At 45.8% G+C, this 18,662-nt stretch overlaps 1 protein-coding gene across 1 annotated transcript in view; it reads right to left on the bottom strand.

The window, feature by feature from the left end:
* Window positions 1–10,996, bottom strand: part of pex5lb (peroxisomal biogenesis factor 5-like b) — a 20,466-nt gene extending 9,470 nt beyond the window's left edge. Inside the window, 2 exon segments of the mRNA XM_063886416.1 lie at window positions 1,080–1,188; window positions 10,581–10,996. Coding sequence (XP_063742486.1) covers window positions 1,080–1,188; window positions 10,581–10,595 — 124 coding nt within the window. The 5' untranslated portion in view covers window positions 10,596–10,996.
* Between the last annotated feature and the right edge of the window lie 7,666 nt (window positions 10,997–18,662).

Raw genomic sequence — 18,662 nt, 5'->3', positions numbered from 1 at the left:
GCGAGTATGGTGTGTGTATGTGTGTATGTGTGTGTGTGCGTGCGTGCGTGCGTGCGTGCGTGCGTGCGTGCGTGCGTGCGTGCGTGCGTGCGTGTGATCTGAGCTGTAATCAATAGAGTATTATATCACAGGTTTATTTCAGTGATGTGTTCCCGGTTACAGTGACCTCTAAAACTCCTGCTCCATCGCTCAGATTGAATTCAAACGCAGAAAAAACAACATGGGGGGGGGGGGGGTGTTAATGAGCGGGAGGAGGTCCTGCTGAGTCAGGGTGACAGATGGGAGGAAGAGGAGGAGGTCAGACACAGACAAGGACGCAGGAAAAGTTTGGATGCAAAGACGAACAAGCAGTGTGCACATGTTGACCCCCCCCCCTCTCAAGAGGGAGCTTTGCATTACAGCTGTGTGTGTGTGTGTTAGTTTGTGTGTGTGTGTTAGTTTGTGTGTGTGTGTTAGTTTGTGTTGTGTGTTAGTTTGTGTGTGTGTGTGTGTGTGTGTGTGTTAGTTTGTGTGTGTGTGTGTTAGTTTGTGTGTGTGTGTGTGTAGTTTGTGTGTGTGTGTGTTAGTTTGTGTGTGTGTGTGTTAGTTTGGTGTGTGTTAGTTTGTGTGTGTTAGTTTGTGTGTGTGTTAGTTTGGTGTGTGTTAGTTTGTGTGTGTTAGTTTGTGTGTGTGTGTGTTAGTGTGTGTGTGTGTGTTAGTGTGTGTGTTAGTTTGTGTGTGTGTGTTAGTTGTGTGTGTTAGTTTGTGTGTGTGTGTTAGTTTGTGTGTGTTAGTTTGTGTGTGTGTGTGTTAGTGTGTGTGTTAGTTTGTGTGTGTGTTAGTTGTGTGTGTGTTAGTGTGTGTGTGTGTTAGTGTGTGTGTGTTAGTGTGTGTGTGTGTTAGTGTGTGTGTGTTAGTTTGTGTGTGTGTTAGCGTGTGTGTTAGTGTGTGTGTGTGTTAGCGTGTGTGTTAGTGTGTGTGTGTGTTAGTGTGTGTGTTTCGGAGTATTCTAAAGTATTACTCTAATACTGCAGATACTCTTCTGAAAATACGTCTTCATACTGAGAACAGCTGCTTTGAGATTTTAAACAGGGGCCCACCCGCTGTGTTGGAGATGGGGGGGCCACGGGGGGGGGCGTCGCTCCGGATCTCCGAGAGGAAGTCATCGATGGAGGGACTGAGCAGAGGCCGACTCTCCTGCTGCTGCATCTGCACACAAGATACTCAGGGTACTGCAAGATATACTCACTGACTGCAAGATATACTCACTGACTGCAAGATATACTCACTGTACTGCAAGACATACTCACTGACTGCAAGATATACTCACTGTACTGCAAGATATACTCACTGTACTGCAAGACATACTCACTGTACTGCAAGACATACTCACTGACTGCAAGATATACTCACTGACTGCAAGACATACTCACTGACTGCAAGATATACTCACTGACTGCAAGATATACTCACTGTACTGCAAGATATACTCACTGTACTGCAAGATATACTCACTGACTGCAAGATATACTCACTGTACTGCAAGATATACTCACTGACTGCAAGATATACTCACTGACTGCAAGATATACTCACTGTACTGCAAGATATACTCACTGACTGCAAGATATACTCACTGACTGCAAGACATACTCACTGTACTGCAAGATATACTCACTGACTGCAAGATACTCACTGACTGCAAGATATACTCACTGACTGCAAGACATACTCACTGTACTGCAAGACATACTCACTGACTGCAAGACATACTCACTGTACTGCAAGACATACTCACTGTACTGCAAGATATACTCACTGTACTGCAAGACATACTCACTGTACTGCAAGATATACTCACTGTACTGCAAGACATACTCACTGTACTGCAAGATATACTCACTGTACTGCAAGACATACTCACTGACTGCAAGACATACTCACTGTACTGCAAGACATACTCACTGTACTGCAAGACATACTCACTGTACTGCAAGACATACTCACTGTACTGCAAGACATACTCACTGTACTGCAAGACATACTCACTGTACTGCAAGACATACTCACTGACTGCAAGACATACTCACTGTACTGCAAGACATACTCACTGACTGCAAGATATACTCACTGTACTGCAAGATATACTCACTGACTGCAAGATATACTCACTGTACTGCAAGACATACTCACTGTACTGCAAGACATACTCACTGTACTGCAAGACATACTCACTGTACTGCAAGATATACTCACTGTACTGCAAGACATACTCACTGTACTGCAAGACATACTCACTGTACTGCAAGACATACTCACTGTACTGCAAGACATACTCACTGTACTGCAAGACATACTCACTGTACTGCAAGATATACTCACTGTACTGCAAGACATACTCACTGTACTGCAAGACATACTCACTGTACTGCAAGACATACTCACTGTACTGCAAGACATACTCACTGTACTGCAAGACATACTCACTGTACTGCAAGACATACTCACTGTACTGCAAGACATACTCACTGTACTGCAAGACATACTCACTGTACTGCAAGATATACTCACTGTACTGCAAGATATACTCACTGTACTGCAAGACATACTCACTGTACTGCAAGACATACTCACTGTACTGCAAGACATACTCACTGTACTGCAAGACATACTCACTGTACTGCAAGATATACTCACTGTACTGCAAGATATACTCACTGTACTGCGTTCCCCTGCGTCTCTACTTCATTTCCCCTGCGTCTCTACTTCATTTCCCCTGCTTCTCTACTTCATTTCCCCTGTGTCTCTACTACATTTCCCCTGCGTCTCTACTACATTTCCCCTGCGTCTCTACTTCATTTCCCCTGCGTCTCTACTTCATTTCCCCTGCGTCTCTACTACATTTCCCCTGCGTCTCTACTTCATTTCCCCTGCGTCTCTACTTCATTTCCCCTGCGTCTCTACTTCATTTCCCCTGCATCTCTACTTCATTTCCCCTGCGTCTCTACTTCATTTCCCCTGCATCTCTACTTCATTTCCCCTGCGTCTCTACTTCATTTCCCCTGCGTCTCTACTTCATTTCCCCTGCGTCTCTACTTCATTTCCCCTGCGTCTCTACTACATTTCCCCTGCGTCTCTACTTCATTTCCCCTGCATCTCTACTTCATTTCCCCTGCGTCTCTACTTCATTTCCCCTGCGTCTCTACTTCATTTCCCCTGCGTCTCTACTTCATTTCCCCTGCGTTCCCCCTTGTTTCCCACAGCCGTGACTCTAGCATAGAATTTCCCCTGGTTTATGTCACCTGCAGAGCTTCTTCATTTCCTGCAGCTGTATGCTTGTGCTGGTCTTGTGTTGTGTGGTCTGTATTCATTTGCTGCGTTTGTTGTGTTGCCTGTGTCTGATGCTCTCAAATTTACCTGCGTTTACTCGTTTACCCTGCGTCTCTCACATTCCCCGGTCTCTACTTCATTCCTGCATCCTACCAATTTCCCTGCTCTACATTATCACCCTGCGTCTATATTATTTCCCCTGGTTTTACTTCATTTCCCTAGTCTATACTTATTTCCCTGGTTTACTTCATTTATGTTCTATTCATATTACCTGGTCTTATATATTTCCCTGATCTCTATTATATTTCCTAGTCTTACTATAATTTACCCTGTCTTATATAATATATTACCTGAGTTATATCTTATTTCTACGTTTACTATCATTTACTCGTTTACTTATTTTGGTTATACTTATTTACCGTTCTGTGTATGCATATGACAGATGTGACATATCAGGATAGATAGGAACTATCATGATCCCTGTTGATGTAAGCTGTATAGAAAAACATTCTGATGTTCTTTTTACACTGTAGTTGTTGTGTATATTATATTGATATTGATGTGTATTTTATACTTATAAATATACAGTGTTATGGATAATTATAAGTCCAGCGAGAGCATAACTATGATCCTCACATACTTGTGTAAATATATACTGTATATATATATATATATATATATATGGCAGCTGCACCGCCCTCAACCGTAAGACTCTACAGAGGGTGGTGAAAACTGCTCAGCACATCACCAGGACGGAGCTGCCATCCATGGAGGACCTCTACACCCAGCGGTGTAGGAAGAAGGCCGGTAGGATATTCAAGGACCCCCATCACCCCAGCAACGGTACCGCAGCATCCGGACCAAGACCACCAGACTCAGAGACAGTTTTATACCACAGGCTATAAGACTGCTGAACTCCTGAGCTGTGTGAATCTGTTTATAGTACACATATCTATATATTATACACATCTGCCATATACATCTGTTATACATAATATATGCATCTGTTTATAATACACACCAGTCCAAGGGACATTTGGTACCGGGCCGCACAGAAAGATTGAATAAAAACACATTTAAGTGATTATCTGAAAGATGTTTATTTTGAAAAATGACCGGATACATCCGTGTGTGTCTGACACATCAACCCGTCAATACCATCGGTCCAGATGCTCGTCTCATTCACGTGATACGTGTATATGTGTGTGTGTGTGTGTGTGTGTGTGTGTGTGTGTGTGTGTGTGTGTGTGTGTGTGTGTGTGTGTGTGTGTGTGCGTGTGGAGAAATGTGTTCTCTCTGCTGAGCTCCGTGTGTTTGTCTGCCGGACACCAGTACTCGTTTCAAGAAGACGTTCTGATGGTGATCTTAGCAGCGGAGCTCATGAAAAAGGCCCGGAGAAATATTCCGGATGTGATTGAGTGTTTCTCGTCACTTCACAAGCGGTGCCGGTTCTGCTGGAAAGTGAAACTACTTTCAACTAAGGACGCAGCCACCAGTGGCGCCTTATGGTTGTGTTAATGTTCCTCAGAAAAAAAGTGCTACAGCCCAGTCCCCCCCACCCCTTACGGCCTAGTCTTACATGAAACCGGTCCGTAGAGCTGCCTTAGAACCCTGAAAGTGTGGATCAACCATAGACTATAAACTACAGTGTTGGGAAGGATACTTTCAAAACGTATTCCGTTACAGAATACATGCCAAAAAATGTAGTCTGTGTTCCGTTACATTACCCAATCTGAGTAACGTGTTCTGAGTACTTGGATTACTTCCACATTGAATTGCATTTTATAAGTGAAGGAATGCAGCCATCACACCCTGCTTACTAAACAGGCCTGTTCTGGTCCTGCTGTTCCAACTGGCTGAAGGTGTTAGGCCCAAGTCTGCATACTACACACATCTAACCGCAGTCTAAGCTAACACGAGCTAATGCTAGCTAACGTTAGCTAGCATGTCAAACAGGGCTAATCAGAGTCTTCCAACGGCTCCGGGGACAGTAAATCAGCACATAGTATACAGATACTGAACTATGAAATAGCAAGGTGAGCAGTGAGACTCCAGCAGAGGACCCCCCCCCCTGGCTCATTAAAAATAATGACTTTAAGAGGCTTCCTCAGGTCGGAGGTGGAGTCTTTGGAGGTTGGTTGCTGGCATGCAGAGGTTGCACTGCAGTTAATTTTGGTTCTCCCTTCTCTTTCTTTAATGCGGTCTGAATTTACGAGATAGAAACGCATTCCTGCCTGTTGTGCTGGCTCCAGCTGTAGCTCTAGCTGCTCCTCTTCAGACTCCATTGTAGGAAACTGGTCACACAATTCAGAAAGCTAATTTTCATTCGTGTTCATGTTGGGGCTTCTGGGAAATGCATCAAGTTGCCTCAATTTGTTTAGAGAGTGATCAAAGTCATGAAACAGAGAAGCACCGTCATGTCATCCATTTCAACAATGTGAATACCACCTATTGTAACGGAATAGTTACTCACCATTTGTATTCCAAATACGTAACGCCGGCACATGTATTCCGTTACTCCCCAACACTGTATATCGTATGTTAGCTCTGTCCAATCACAAACAAGGAATGTTCTCCCTAAAGGAAAACCCTTTCCCTAATCTTTGAAATGTCGTTGTGTTTTGTGAAATGCCGGTTCGACTTTCACTTCAGGGCCACCGTACCAACTGATCCCAGGAAGTTAGAGGAATATTTTAGAAGAGTTTCTAACCATAAAGAGACGCACACAGCTGGAGACCAGGGGACACTAAAGAGAGACGCACACAGCTGGAGACCAGGGGACACTAAAGAGAGACAAACACAGCTGGAGACCAGGGGACACTAAAGAGAGACGCACACAGCTGGAGACCAGGGGACACTAAAGAGAGACACACACAGCTGGAGACCAGGGGACACTAAAGAGAGACGCACACAGCTGGAGACCAGGGGACACTAAAGAGAGACACACACAGCTGGAGACCAGGGGACACTAAAGAGAGACACACACAGCTGGAGACCAGGGGACACTAAAGAGAGACAAACACAGCTGGAGACCAGGGGACACTAAAGAGAGACACACACAGCTGAAGACCAGGGGACACTAAAGAGAGACACACACAGCTGAAGACCAGGGGACACTAAAGAGAGACAAACACAGCTGGAGACCAGGGGACACTAAAGAGAGACACACACAGCTGAAGACCAGGGGACACTAAAGAGAGACGCACACAGCTGGAGACCAGGGGACACTAAAGAGAGACACACACAGCTGGAGACCAGGGGACACTAAAGAGAGACAAACACAGCTGGAGACCAGGGGACACTAAAGAGAGACACACACAGCTGAAGACCAGGGGACACTAAAGAGAGACACACACAGCTGAAGACCAGGGGACACTAAAGAGAGACAAACACAGCTGGAGACCAGGGGACACTAAAGAGAGACACACACAGCTGAAGACCAGGGGACACTAAAGAGAGACGCACACAGCTGGAGACCAGGGGACACTAAAGAGAGACGCACACAGCTGGAGACCAGGGGACACTAAAGAGAGACGCACACAGCTGGAGACCAGGGAACACTAAAGAGAGACGCACACGGCTGGAGACCAGGGGACACTAAAGAGAGACGCACACAGCTGGAAACCAGGGGACACTAAAGAGAGACGCACACAGCTGGAGACCAGGGGACACTAAAGAGAGACGCACACAGCTGGAGACCAGGGGACACTAAAGAGAGACGCACACGGCTGGAGACCAGGGGACACTAAAGAGAGACGCACACAGCTGGAGACCAGGGGACACTAAAGAGAGACACACACAGCTGGAGACCAGGGGACACTAAAGAGAGACGCACACGGCTGGAGACCAGGGGACACTAAAGAGAGACGCACACGGCTGGAGACCAGGGGACACTAATGAGAGACACACACAGCTGGAGACCAGGGGACACTAAAGAGAGACGCACACAGCTGGAGACCAGGGGACAGTAAAGAGAGACGCACACAGCTGGAGACCAGGGGACACTAAAGAGAGACGCACACAGCTGGAGACCAGGGGACACTAAAGAGAGACGCACACAGCTGCAGACCAGGGGACACTAAAGAGAGACGCACACAGCTGGAGACCAGGGGACACTAAAGAGAGACACACACAGCTGGAGACCAGGGGACACTAAAGAGAGACACACACGGCTGGAGACCAGGGGACACTAAAGAGAGAGACGCACACGGCTGGAGACCAGGGGACACTAAAGAGAGACGCACACAGCTGGAGACCAGGGGACACTAAAGAGAGATGCACACAGCTGGAGACCAGGGGACACTAAAGAGAGACGCACACAGCTGGAGACCAGGGGACACTAAAGAGAGACGCACACAGCTGGAGAACAGGGGACACTAAAGAGAGACGCACACAGCTGGAGACCAGGGGACACTAAAGAGAGACGCACACAGCTGGAGACCAGGGGACAGTAAAGAGAGACGCACACAGCTGGAGACCAGGGGACACTAAAGAGAGACGCACACAGCTGGAGACCAGGGGACACTAAAGAGAGACGCACACAGCTGCAGACCAGGGGACACTAAAGAGAGACGCACACAGCTGGAGACCAGGGGACACTAAAGAGAGACGCACACAGCTGGAGACCAGGGGACACTAAAGAGAGACACACACGGCTGGAGACCAGGGGACACTAAAGAGAGAGACGCACACGGCTGGAGACCAGGGGACACTAAAGAGAGACGCACACAGCTGGAGACCAGGGGACACTAAAGAGAGATGCACACAGCTGGAGACCAGGGGACACTAAAGAGAGACGCACACAGCTGGAGACCAGGGGACACTAAAGAGAGACGCACACAGCTGGAGAACAGGGGACACTAAAGAGAGACGCACACAGCTGGAGACCAGGGGACACTAAAGAGAGACGCACACAGCTGGAGACCAGGGGACAGTAAAGAGAGACGCACACAGCTGGAGACCAGGGGACACTAAAGAGAGACGCACACAGCTGGAGACCAGGGGACACTAAAGAGAGACGCACACGGCTGGAGACCAGGGGACACTAAAGAGATACGAGAGACGCACACGGCTGGAGACCAGGGGACACTAAAGAGAGACGCACACAGCTGGAGACCAGGGGACACTAAAGAGAGACGCACACAGCTGGAGACCAGGGGACACTAAAGAGAGACGCACACAGCTGCAGACCAGGGGACACTAAAGAGAGACGCACACAGCTGGAGACCAGGGGACACTAAAGAGAGACGCACACAGCTGGAGACCAGGGGACACTAAAGAGAGACACACACGGCTGGAGACCAGGGGACACTAAAGAGAGACGCACACGGCTGGAGACCAGGGGACACTAAAGAGAGACGCACACAGCTGGAGACCAGGGGACACTAAAGAGAGATGCACACAGCTGGAGACCAGGGGACACTAAAGAGAGACGCACACAGCTGGAGACCAGGGGACACTAAAGAGAGACGCACACAGCTGGAGAACAGGGGACACTAAAGAGAGACGCACACAGCTGGAGACCAGGGGACACTAAAGAGAGACGCACACAGCTGGAGACCAGGGGACACTAAAGAGAGACGCACACAGCTGGAGACCAGGGGACACTAAAGAGAGACGCACACAGCTGGAGACCAGGGGACACTAAAGAGAGACGCACACAGCTGGAGAACAGGGGACACTAAAGAGAGACGCACACAGCTGGAGACCAGGGGACACTAAAGAGAGACGCACACAGCTGGAGACCAGGGGACACTAAAGAGAGACGCACACAGCTGGAGACCAGGGGACACTAAAGAGAGACGCACACAGCTGGAGACCAGGGGACACTAAAGAGAGACGCACACAGCTGGAGACCAGGGGACACTAAAGAGAGACGCACAAAGCTGGAGACCAGGGGACACTAAAGAGAGACGCACACAGCTGGAGACCAGGGGACACTAAAGAGAGACGCACACAGCTGGAGACCAGGGGACACTAAAGAGAGACGCACACGGCTGGAGACCAGGGGACACTAAAGAGATACGAGAGACGCACACGGCTGGAGACCAGGGGACACTAAAGAGAGACGCACACAGCTGGAGACCAGGGGACACTAAAGAGAGACGCACACAGCTGGGACCGGAGCGCTGGGGGACGTTCAGGGCCATAAAGCTGTCTCTGTCTCTGTCCCTGTCTCTGTCTCTGTCTCTGTTGTTCTCCTGAAATGTTTTCTGGTCTTATTCTAACGATGTGATCACATGACTCCTTCTGATGTCACTGCAGATCTGCTGTGAGCTAACTCGCTAACGTGGCTAACCTTCAGATATCCTGACCAACACTTCCAGTTCTGAGACAGAGACAGACTCCCTCTGAGACAGAGACCAGCTGTATGATCCTGAAGGTCACCCAGCGCTCTGGTCCCAGCTGTGTGTGTCTCTCTTTAGTGTCCCCTGGTCTCCAGCTGTGTGCGTCTCCCTTTAGTGTCCCCTGGTCTCTCTTTAGTGTCCCCTGGTCTCTCTTTAGTGTCCCCTGGTCTCTCTTTAGTGTCCCCTGGTCTCCAGCTGTGTGCGTCTGCAGATGTTTCTGCATGAGTTCTGATCTGAGTTTCTGTATCTGCATCCTTTCTGAAGCTGCTCCTCCTGAGGGAACAGTTCTGGACATGTGGGCCTCCGTAGATATTAATATTCGGCTATAAAACATTGATCTTAATCTAAACCACTTTTATGTCTTTTCTGTTTAATGCCCAGAACAAACAGTGTGTGTTTTATCATTGTGTTTATTAATGCAATAGATTATTAATGAAGGTGTTCATTCTGCTGATTGAATATCTGCAGTCAAAGACAAACTGAAAGTAAAGTCTCCATATTTTAATTTAGTGCAACATCTTTCTCCAATCAACATTTTAGAGATGTAGCTTCCGTTTTCATCTGCTTCTACCCCCTTGCTCCTATCCTGAAGAACTTTTTTTATTATTGCACTTTGACTATGAATAAAAGCTTCTATAAAAACAGAGGCTTTACTATAATTATTACTATTGATAATACATCCTTTCCGTCTTGTAAACATGTGTTGGTCAATTGAATATTTATTGATACACCCCAGCAGAAATGTAGATGTGTTTAGAAGTCCCACAAACGCTGACCCTGCAGAACCAGAACCCCCCCCACCCGTCCCACAGCACGCTGCTACATTAGAGCGCATGACATACTGAAGATAAAGTAGAAATGACACAATTTACCGTTTACAAAATGCTCCTCCAGTGGCAGAGCAGGACAGATGCACGGTCTCACCTGCACCGGGTACATGTCTCGGTGCTCCGCCGCCGGCAGTGCACCACAGCCCGGCTGCGGGGATCAGGTCTCTCCTCACCGTGCCTCACAGCCAGGAAATGAAGCCGAGATGCGGACAGCCTCGGACCACAGTTCACCGACGAGCAGCAGCTAAACCGGGATCTGGTTCTGCTTTGGGTGAGGGGGGAGGGCGGGGCCAATAACAGCCGAGCCGAGCCGAGTAGAGCCGAAGTCTTCTGGGGAAAAGCCGTGTTTCAGAATAAAAGCGTTTTCAGTTTGAATAATTTCTCGATGTGAACTCTGTGTTTCCTAACCTGCTCCCAGGCTTTGGGAAACAGACACACTTCTACTTTCTGACCTTCTCAGTTCTTTTATACCCGTGTGTGATCAACAAAGACATCTAAAGCAGCCCAACAACTGATCGATGAATGGACATTAAAATAATAAAATCCGAGCTGCTCCGAGGTGGCGCTACCTGGGGGAAACACGTACTTCCTGTAGAGGGTTTTCACAATAAAAGCGTTGTCAATAAATCAGTATTTTTATATTTTTTGGAGAGTGAAAAAAGTGTCTGATTTTATTCGAATGTGTTACCATAAAGACAACAGTCAATGTTCATGTAACCCTGTGGTTTAATACCTTGGAAGAAGTCCTTTGACCTGTCTTCTGTCTCACTGTCCACTGTCTGTTAAACCTTGCTTCCAGTGGTAGAGCTGAGACCCCCGCGGAGCTTCAGCCTCCACCCTGCAGGGGAAACCGGAAGAGTTCCACACCCTCAGAGCACCAGGACCTGGATAACCAACCTGATGAAATAATAATGGCTTTATGTGTGAAGCACTTTCCATGCATCAGGCACAGCTCAACGTGCTTTAACCTGATTTAAAACACACCCAGAGCTCTACCCTTTAAGAGCAGCAGCAAAAGGTCTGACAATAACAAATAAAACCCAAGGAAACGTTGATCCCTCTCAGTGAAATACAGGAGGACGACATCAATAGCAATAAATACAAATACCTAATGAATAAATAAAATAATAATGAATAACATTTTAAAAGTCAAATGATTTAACCCATTTTAAAACCTATAAAAATAACCGAATGTTCAATTAAAAACTCATTTAAAAAGAAACTGCAGTTTGTAAATGTCCACTGAGCGAAGCCGTTTCCCAATGAGAGATTCCTGTGGAGGGAGTGAGCAGGCTTCCTGAAATGTTTGACTTAAAATAAGAAGGTAAAGCTTGAGTTTTATTTTTGTATAAATTTGACTTATATCTTTATATACATTTCTTTATTTACCCTTACTTTTAAATCTCTGTTCGCCATCCTTTACCCCCCCCCCCCCCCCCTGTGTGTGTGATGCAGTCTGCATCGACTCCTCTGAAGTGCAGGATCTGTGAGCCTGTCTCTCCGCCGGATCCACAGTGTTCTGGTTCTGATCAAAGAGTGTTCCTGTATGTCGGATCAAAGAAGCAGCGTTTTTTATTCCTCTTATTATTATTATTATAATCATGTGTTGAAAGAGTTTGTACAGTTTTATAGACGCACAGATGTTTGGTGTGTTTAGCGTGTAGAGGTTTCAAGAAACAGCCCCCCCCCCCCCCATGTTATAAACTGCAGCTCATGTTATAATCTGCTGCATCATTTTATAATCTGCTGCGTCATTTTATAATCTGCTGCATCATGTTATAATCTGCTGCGTCATTTTATAATCTGCTGCATCATGTTATAATCTGCTGCATCATTTTATAATCTGCTGCGTCATGTTATAATCTGCTGCGTCATGTTGTAATCTGCTGCATCATTTTATAATCTGCTGCGTCATGTTGTAATCTGCTGCATCATTTTATAATCTGCTGCATCATTTTATAATCTGCAGCTCCATGTTATAATCTGCTGCATCATGTTGTAATCTGCTGCATCATTTTATAATCTGCTGCATCATGTTGTAATCTGCTGCGTCATTTAATAATCTGCTGCATCATGTTATAATCTGCAGCTCCATGTTGTAATCTGCTGCATCATGTTATAATCTGCTGCGTCATGTTATAATCTGCTGCATCATTTTATAATCTGCTGCGTCATTTTATAATCTGCTGCATCATGTTGTAATCTGCTGCATCATTTTATAATCTGCTGCGTCATGTTATAATCTGCAGCTCCATGTTGTAATCTGCTGCATCATGTTATAATCTGCTGCGTCATGTTATAATCTGCTGCATCATTTTATAATCTGCTGCGTCATTTTATAATCTGCTGCGTCATGTTATAATCTGCTGCATCATTTTATAATCTGCTGCGTCATGTTATAATCTGCTGCGTCAAATTATAATCTGCTGCGTCATGTTATAATCTGCTGCGTCAAATTATAATCTGCTGCGTCATGTTATAATCTGCTGCATCATTTTATAATCTGCTGCGTCGTGTTGTAATCTGCTGCGTCATGTTATGATCTGCTGCGTCATTTTATAATCTGCTGCGTCGTGTTATAATCTGCTGCGTCAAATTATAATCTGCTGCGTCATGTTATAATCTGCTGCATCATTTTATAATCTGCTGCGTCGTGTTGTAATCTGCTGCGTCATGTTATGATCTGCTGCGTCATTTTATAATCTGCTGCGTCGTGTTATAATCTGCTGCGTCAAATTATAATCTGCTGCATCATTTTATAATCTGCTGCGTCGTGTTATAATCTGCAGCGTCGTGTTATGATCTGCTGCGTCAAATTATAATCTGCTGCATCATTTTATAATCTGCTGCGTCATGCTATAATCTGCTGCGTCAAATTATAATCTGCTGCGTCATTTTATAATCTGCTGCGTCGTGTTATAATCTGCAGCGTCGTGTTGTAATCTGCAGCGTCGTGTTATAATCTGCTGCGTCATGCTATAATCTGCTGCGTCATGCTATAATCTGCTGCGTCAAATTATAATCTGCTGCGTCAAATTATAATCTGCTGCGTCATGCTATAATCTGCTGCGTCAAATTATAATCTGCTGCATCATTTTATAATCTGCTGCGTCGTGTTATAATCTGCAGCGTCGTGTTATAATCTGCTGCGTCATGCTATAATCTGCTGCGTCATGTTATAATCTGCAGCGTCGTGTTGTAATCTGCAGCGTCGTGTTATAATCTGCTGCGTCATGCTATAATCTGCTGCGTCATGTTATAATCTGCAGCTCCATGTTATAATCTGCTGCATCATGTTGTAATCTGCTGCGTCGTGTTGTAATCTGCAGCATCGTGTTATAATCTGCTGCGTCATGCTATAATCTGCTGCGTCATGTTATAATCTGCTGCGTCGTGTTATAATCTGCAGCGTCATGCTATAATCTGCTGCGTCATGCTATAATCTGCTGCGTCATGTTATAATCTGCAGCTCCATGTTATAATCTGCAGCGTCGTGTTATAATCTGCTGCATCATGTTATAATCTGCTGCGTCATGTTATAATCTGCTGCGTCAAATTATAATCTGCTGCGTCATTTTATAATCTACTGCGTCATTTAATAATCTGCAGCGTCGTGTTATAATCTGCTGCGTCATGTTATAATCTGCAGCGTCGTGTTATAATCTGCTGCGTCGTGTTATAATCTGCTGCGTCATGCTATAATCTGCTGCGTCATGTTATAATCTGCAGCTCCATGTTATAATCTGCTGCATCATGTTGTAATCTGCTGCGTCGTGTTGTAATCTGCAGCATCGTGTTATAATCTGCTGCGTCATGCTATAATCTGCTGCGTCATGCTATAATCTGCTGCGTCATGTTATAATCTGCAGCTCCATGTTATAATCTGCAGCGTCGTGTTATAATCTGCTGCATCATGTTATAATCTGCTGCGTCATGTTATAATCTGCTGCGTCAAATTATAATCTACTGCGTCATTTTATAATCTACTGCGTCATTTTATAATCTGCAGCGTCGTGTTATAATCTGCTGCGTCATGTTATAATCTGCAGCGTCGTGTTATAATCTGCTGCGTCATGTTATAATCTGCTGCGTCATGTTATAATCTGCTGCGTCATTTTATAATCTGCTGCGTCGTGTTATAATCTGCTGCGTCATGTTATAATCTGCTGCATCATTTTATAATCTGCAGCGTCGTGTTATAATCTGCTGCGTCATGTTATAATCTGCTGCATCATTTTATAATCTGCTGCATCATTTTATAATCTGCTGCGTCGTGTTATAATCTGCTGCGTCATGTTATAATCTGCTGCATCATTTTATAATCTGCAGCGTCGTGTTGTAATCTGCAGCGTCGTGTTATAATCTGCTGCATCATGTTATAATCTGCTGCATCATTTTATCATCTGCTGCGTCGTGTTGTAATCTGCAGCGTCGTGTTGTAATCTGCAGCGTCGTGTTATAATCTGCTGCGTCATGTTATAATCTGCTGCGTCGTGTTGTAATCTGCAGCGTCATGTTATAATCTGCTGCGTCATGTTATAATCTGCTGCGTCGTGTTGTAATCTGCAGCGTCGTGTTGTAATCTGCTGCGTCATGTTATAATCTGCTGCGTCGTGTTGTAATCTGCAGCGTCGTGTTATAATCTGCTGCATCATGTTATAATCTGCTGCATCGTGTTGTAATCTGCTGCGTCATGTTATAATCTGCTGCGTCGTGTTATAATCTGCTGCGACGTGTTGTAATCTGCTGCATCATGTTATAATCTGCTGCATCATGTTATAATCTGCTGCATCGTGTTGTAATCTGCTGCGTCATGTTGTAATCTGCTGCATCATGTTATAATCTGCTGCATCGTGTTGTAATAAAAAGATAAGAGCAGCAAAATACACAAAAAATGAAATGAAATGAAATAAGAAATAAACAATTCTGAACATCTTACAAACAAACCGGAATGATATATAATGATGTTGTATAGATGCAGTTGAATATGAACAGAAATAACAAGTCAAATGAGTGAAAAGTAGACTATTGAATTTACAAAATGTGACGTAGGATATTATTTATATTGTAGCGCAGTGTAAGATCATTAAATACATGTGCAGTGTGAGTGTAAAGGGACAAGTGAGAGTGAAGTGTTCGAGTTCAGAGAGAGGCTATGGAGCAGAGAGTCCTGCAGCCAGAGGGGAGTTACTGTACAGAGTTACTGCCGAGGGCAGGAAGGTTCTCCAGAACCTGTCCCTGTGACAGCGGAGCTGGAGCAGTCTGTTGGAGAAGGAGCTCCGCTGTCCTTCCAGCTGCAGGTGGAGAGGGGGGGGGGCAGTAAATCCACGATGGACAGCAGTCTGTTCAGAGTCCTCCTCTCCACCACAGCCTCAAAAGGGTCCAGTTTGATGCCGATGACAGAGCCAGCTTTCCTGATCAGTTTATTGATTCTGCTCGTGTCACTCTTTTCGTCACAACGGTGCGGTAAAGTGACTGCAGTACCGCTCCCTGCTGCTCCGATTCTCCGGCCCATCTCACGCTCCATTGTTCCCTCACTCGAGAACAAGACCCCAAGATCCTTGAACTCCTTCACTTGGGGTAAGGCTCATTCCCTACCTGGAGTGGACAGTCCATCGGTTTCCTGCTGAGAACCATGGCCTCAGATTTGGATGTGCTGATCCTCATCCCAGCCGCTTCACACTCGGCCGCGAACCGATCCAGTGAGTGCTGAAGGTCACAGACCGATGAAGCCATTAGGACCACATCATCTGCAAAAAGCAGTGGTGCAATCCTTAGCCCACAGAACTGCAGGCCCCCTCCCCCACGACTACACCTCGAAATCCTGTCCATGAAGATCACAAACAGGATTGGTGACAAAGCACAGTCCTGGCGGAGGCCAACCCTCACCGGAAATCGGTCCGACGTGCTGCCGAGGACCCGGACACAGCTCTCGCTTTGACAGTACAGAGATTGGATGGCCCTGAGCAGAGACCCCCTCACCCCATACTCCCGCAGCACCTCCCACAGTATCTCCCTGGGAACCCGGTCATACGCCTTCTCCAAATCCACAAAGCACATGTAGACCGGATGAGCGTACTCCCAGGCCCCCTCCAGGATCCTTCGTGTTTGAAAAGCTGGACCAGGACGAAAACCGCATTGTTCCTCTTCAATCTGAGGTTCGACAATCGGCCGGACCCTCCTTTCCAGCACCTTAGAGTAAACTTTCCTGGGGAGGCTGAGTAATGTGATGCCTCTGTAATTGGCACACACCCTCTGATCCCCCTTTTTAAAGAGAGGAACCACCACCCCGGTCTGCCACTCCTTCGGTACTGTTTCCGACTTCCACGCAATGTTGATGAGACGTGTCAACCATGACAGTCCCTCAACACCCAGAGCCGTCAGCATTTCTGGGCGGATCTCATCCACCCCCGGGGCTTTGCCACTGTGGAGCTGTTTAACTACCTCAGTGACTTCCCCCCGTGAGATTGGAGTTGATCCCCCTTCATACTCCAGCTCCGCCTCTAACATAGAGGGCGGAGTTGTCGGATTCAGGAGTTCCTCAAAGTGTTCCTTCCACCGCCCTAACACACTATCAGTTGAGGTCCACAGCGTCCCATCCTTACCGTACACAGCTTGGATGGCTCCCTCCTTCCCCCTCCTGAGGTGTCGGAAGGATTTCCAGAACAACTTTGGTGCCGACCGAAAGTCCTTCTCCATGGATTCTCCGACTTCTCCTACACCCGCTGCTTTGCCTCGGCCACAAGACGCTCGCCGACGAGTCCTCCTTCTGGGCCTGGCTCCAGAAGGGGACCTCGGGCTTCCTCCGGGCCGGGTTATCCTCGCTTTCAAGTGTGTTTTCCATGAGGTCTTTTTTTTTTGGAACTTCTTTTATTTTATTCCACATCAGTCGTGCAGTGCATCAAAACTAAATCTTATATGACAAAGTTGAAAAACATACAAAAAGGTCATACAGTCATACAAGGTGGAGATACAACACAATAGGGGTCCAGTTATTGAGGAATGCTTCTGACTTAAGATGTCAAACATTTGTTTTGTCACTGTTCCCTGTATGGTTGAAATGAAAATATGCTCTATTTCAGATGGTGGGGAACAAAGCTTTTCCCATTCGTTACGTTTCTTTAGATAGTCCCTTATTTGTAAGAACCTAAAAAAGTCTTCATTTGCTAAATCCCACTTTTCTTGAATTTGTTCAAATGACTTTAATACAGTTCCCTCAAATAGCTGGTCCAACACTTCTAATCCCTTATCTTTCCACCTTTCAAAACCCCTATCTAGTCTTGCTGGAATGAATTCTATATTATTAGCTCTGCTCATGGCTCTAGATATGGTCAAAGGTGATGGTATTTTTTTTCTGACAGTAGACCATATGTTTGTGAGCTTTTTCACCCTTTCGGTGTCTAAGTTAAGGAATGGGAGTGAGTTCAGTGGAACATCTAGACATTCAGACTGTTCCATTCCTACCCAAACAGTATCCCTTTCTTGAGATACCCAGGAAACAATGGATCGTAATTGGGATTATGTAAATTCAGGCCTCCGTTGATTTTTGTACATAGTAATCTCCTGAGTTTAAGTGTAGGGGGTTTGCTTTGCCATATGAATTTAGAAAAACCATTTTTCTATAGTGGTGAAGGAAGCTGAGGGGACAAGAATAGGCAAAGATTGGAAAAGGAGAAGCAGTCTGGGGAGAATGTTCATTCGAATAGTCTCCACTCTTCCCATCAAAGAAAGTAATAATTCCCATTTTATAAGATCTGCTTTTATACATTTCATCAACTTCCCATAATTGGCTGTGAACAATTTTGATAGATCTGTAGTTAGAATTATTCCAAGGTATCTGAATCTTTGTGACCAGCGAAAGTGAAGTCGTCCTGTTAGATGTACAGGCCACTGTCCCTTTAACATCATAGCCTCAGACTTAGATTCGTTAATCTGATATCCAGAGAGTTCACCGTACTCGTTAAGAGTGTTCATTAGAGCAGGGACAGAAATAGTAGGGTCACTCACATACGTCAAAATGTCGTCCGCATATAGTCATATTTTATGTTCTGTATTTCCCATTTCCATTATCCCTTTTACTTTCTCATTTTGTCTTATGGATGCCGCCAAGGGCTCAATGTTTATGGAAAAAAGTAAGGGACTAAGACAATCTCCCTGCCTCACTCCTCACTGCAGG

This window comes from Eleginops maclovinus, chromosome 6 (assembly GCF_036324505.1).
Source record: "Eleginops maclovinus isolate JMC-PN-2008 ecotype Puerto Natales chromosome 6, JC_Emac_rtc_rv5, whole genome shotgun sequence".
NCBI classification, from domain to species: domain Eukaryota; kingdom Metazoa; phylum Chordata; class Actinopteri; order Perciformes; family Eleginopidae; genus Eleginops; species Eleginops maclovinus.
Note: the sequence above shows the minus strand (reverse complement) of the source record. Positions and strands in the feature narration are given on the sequence as shown.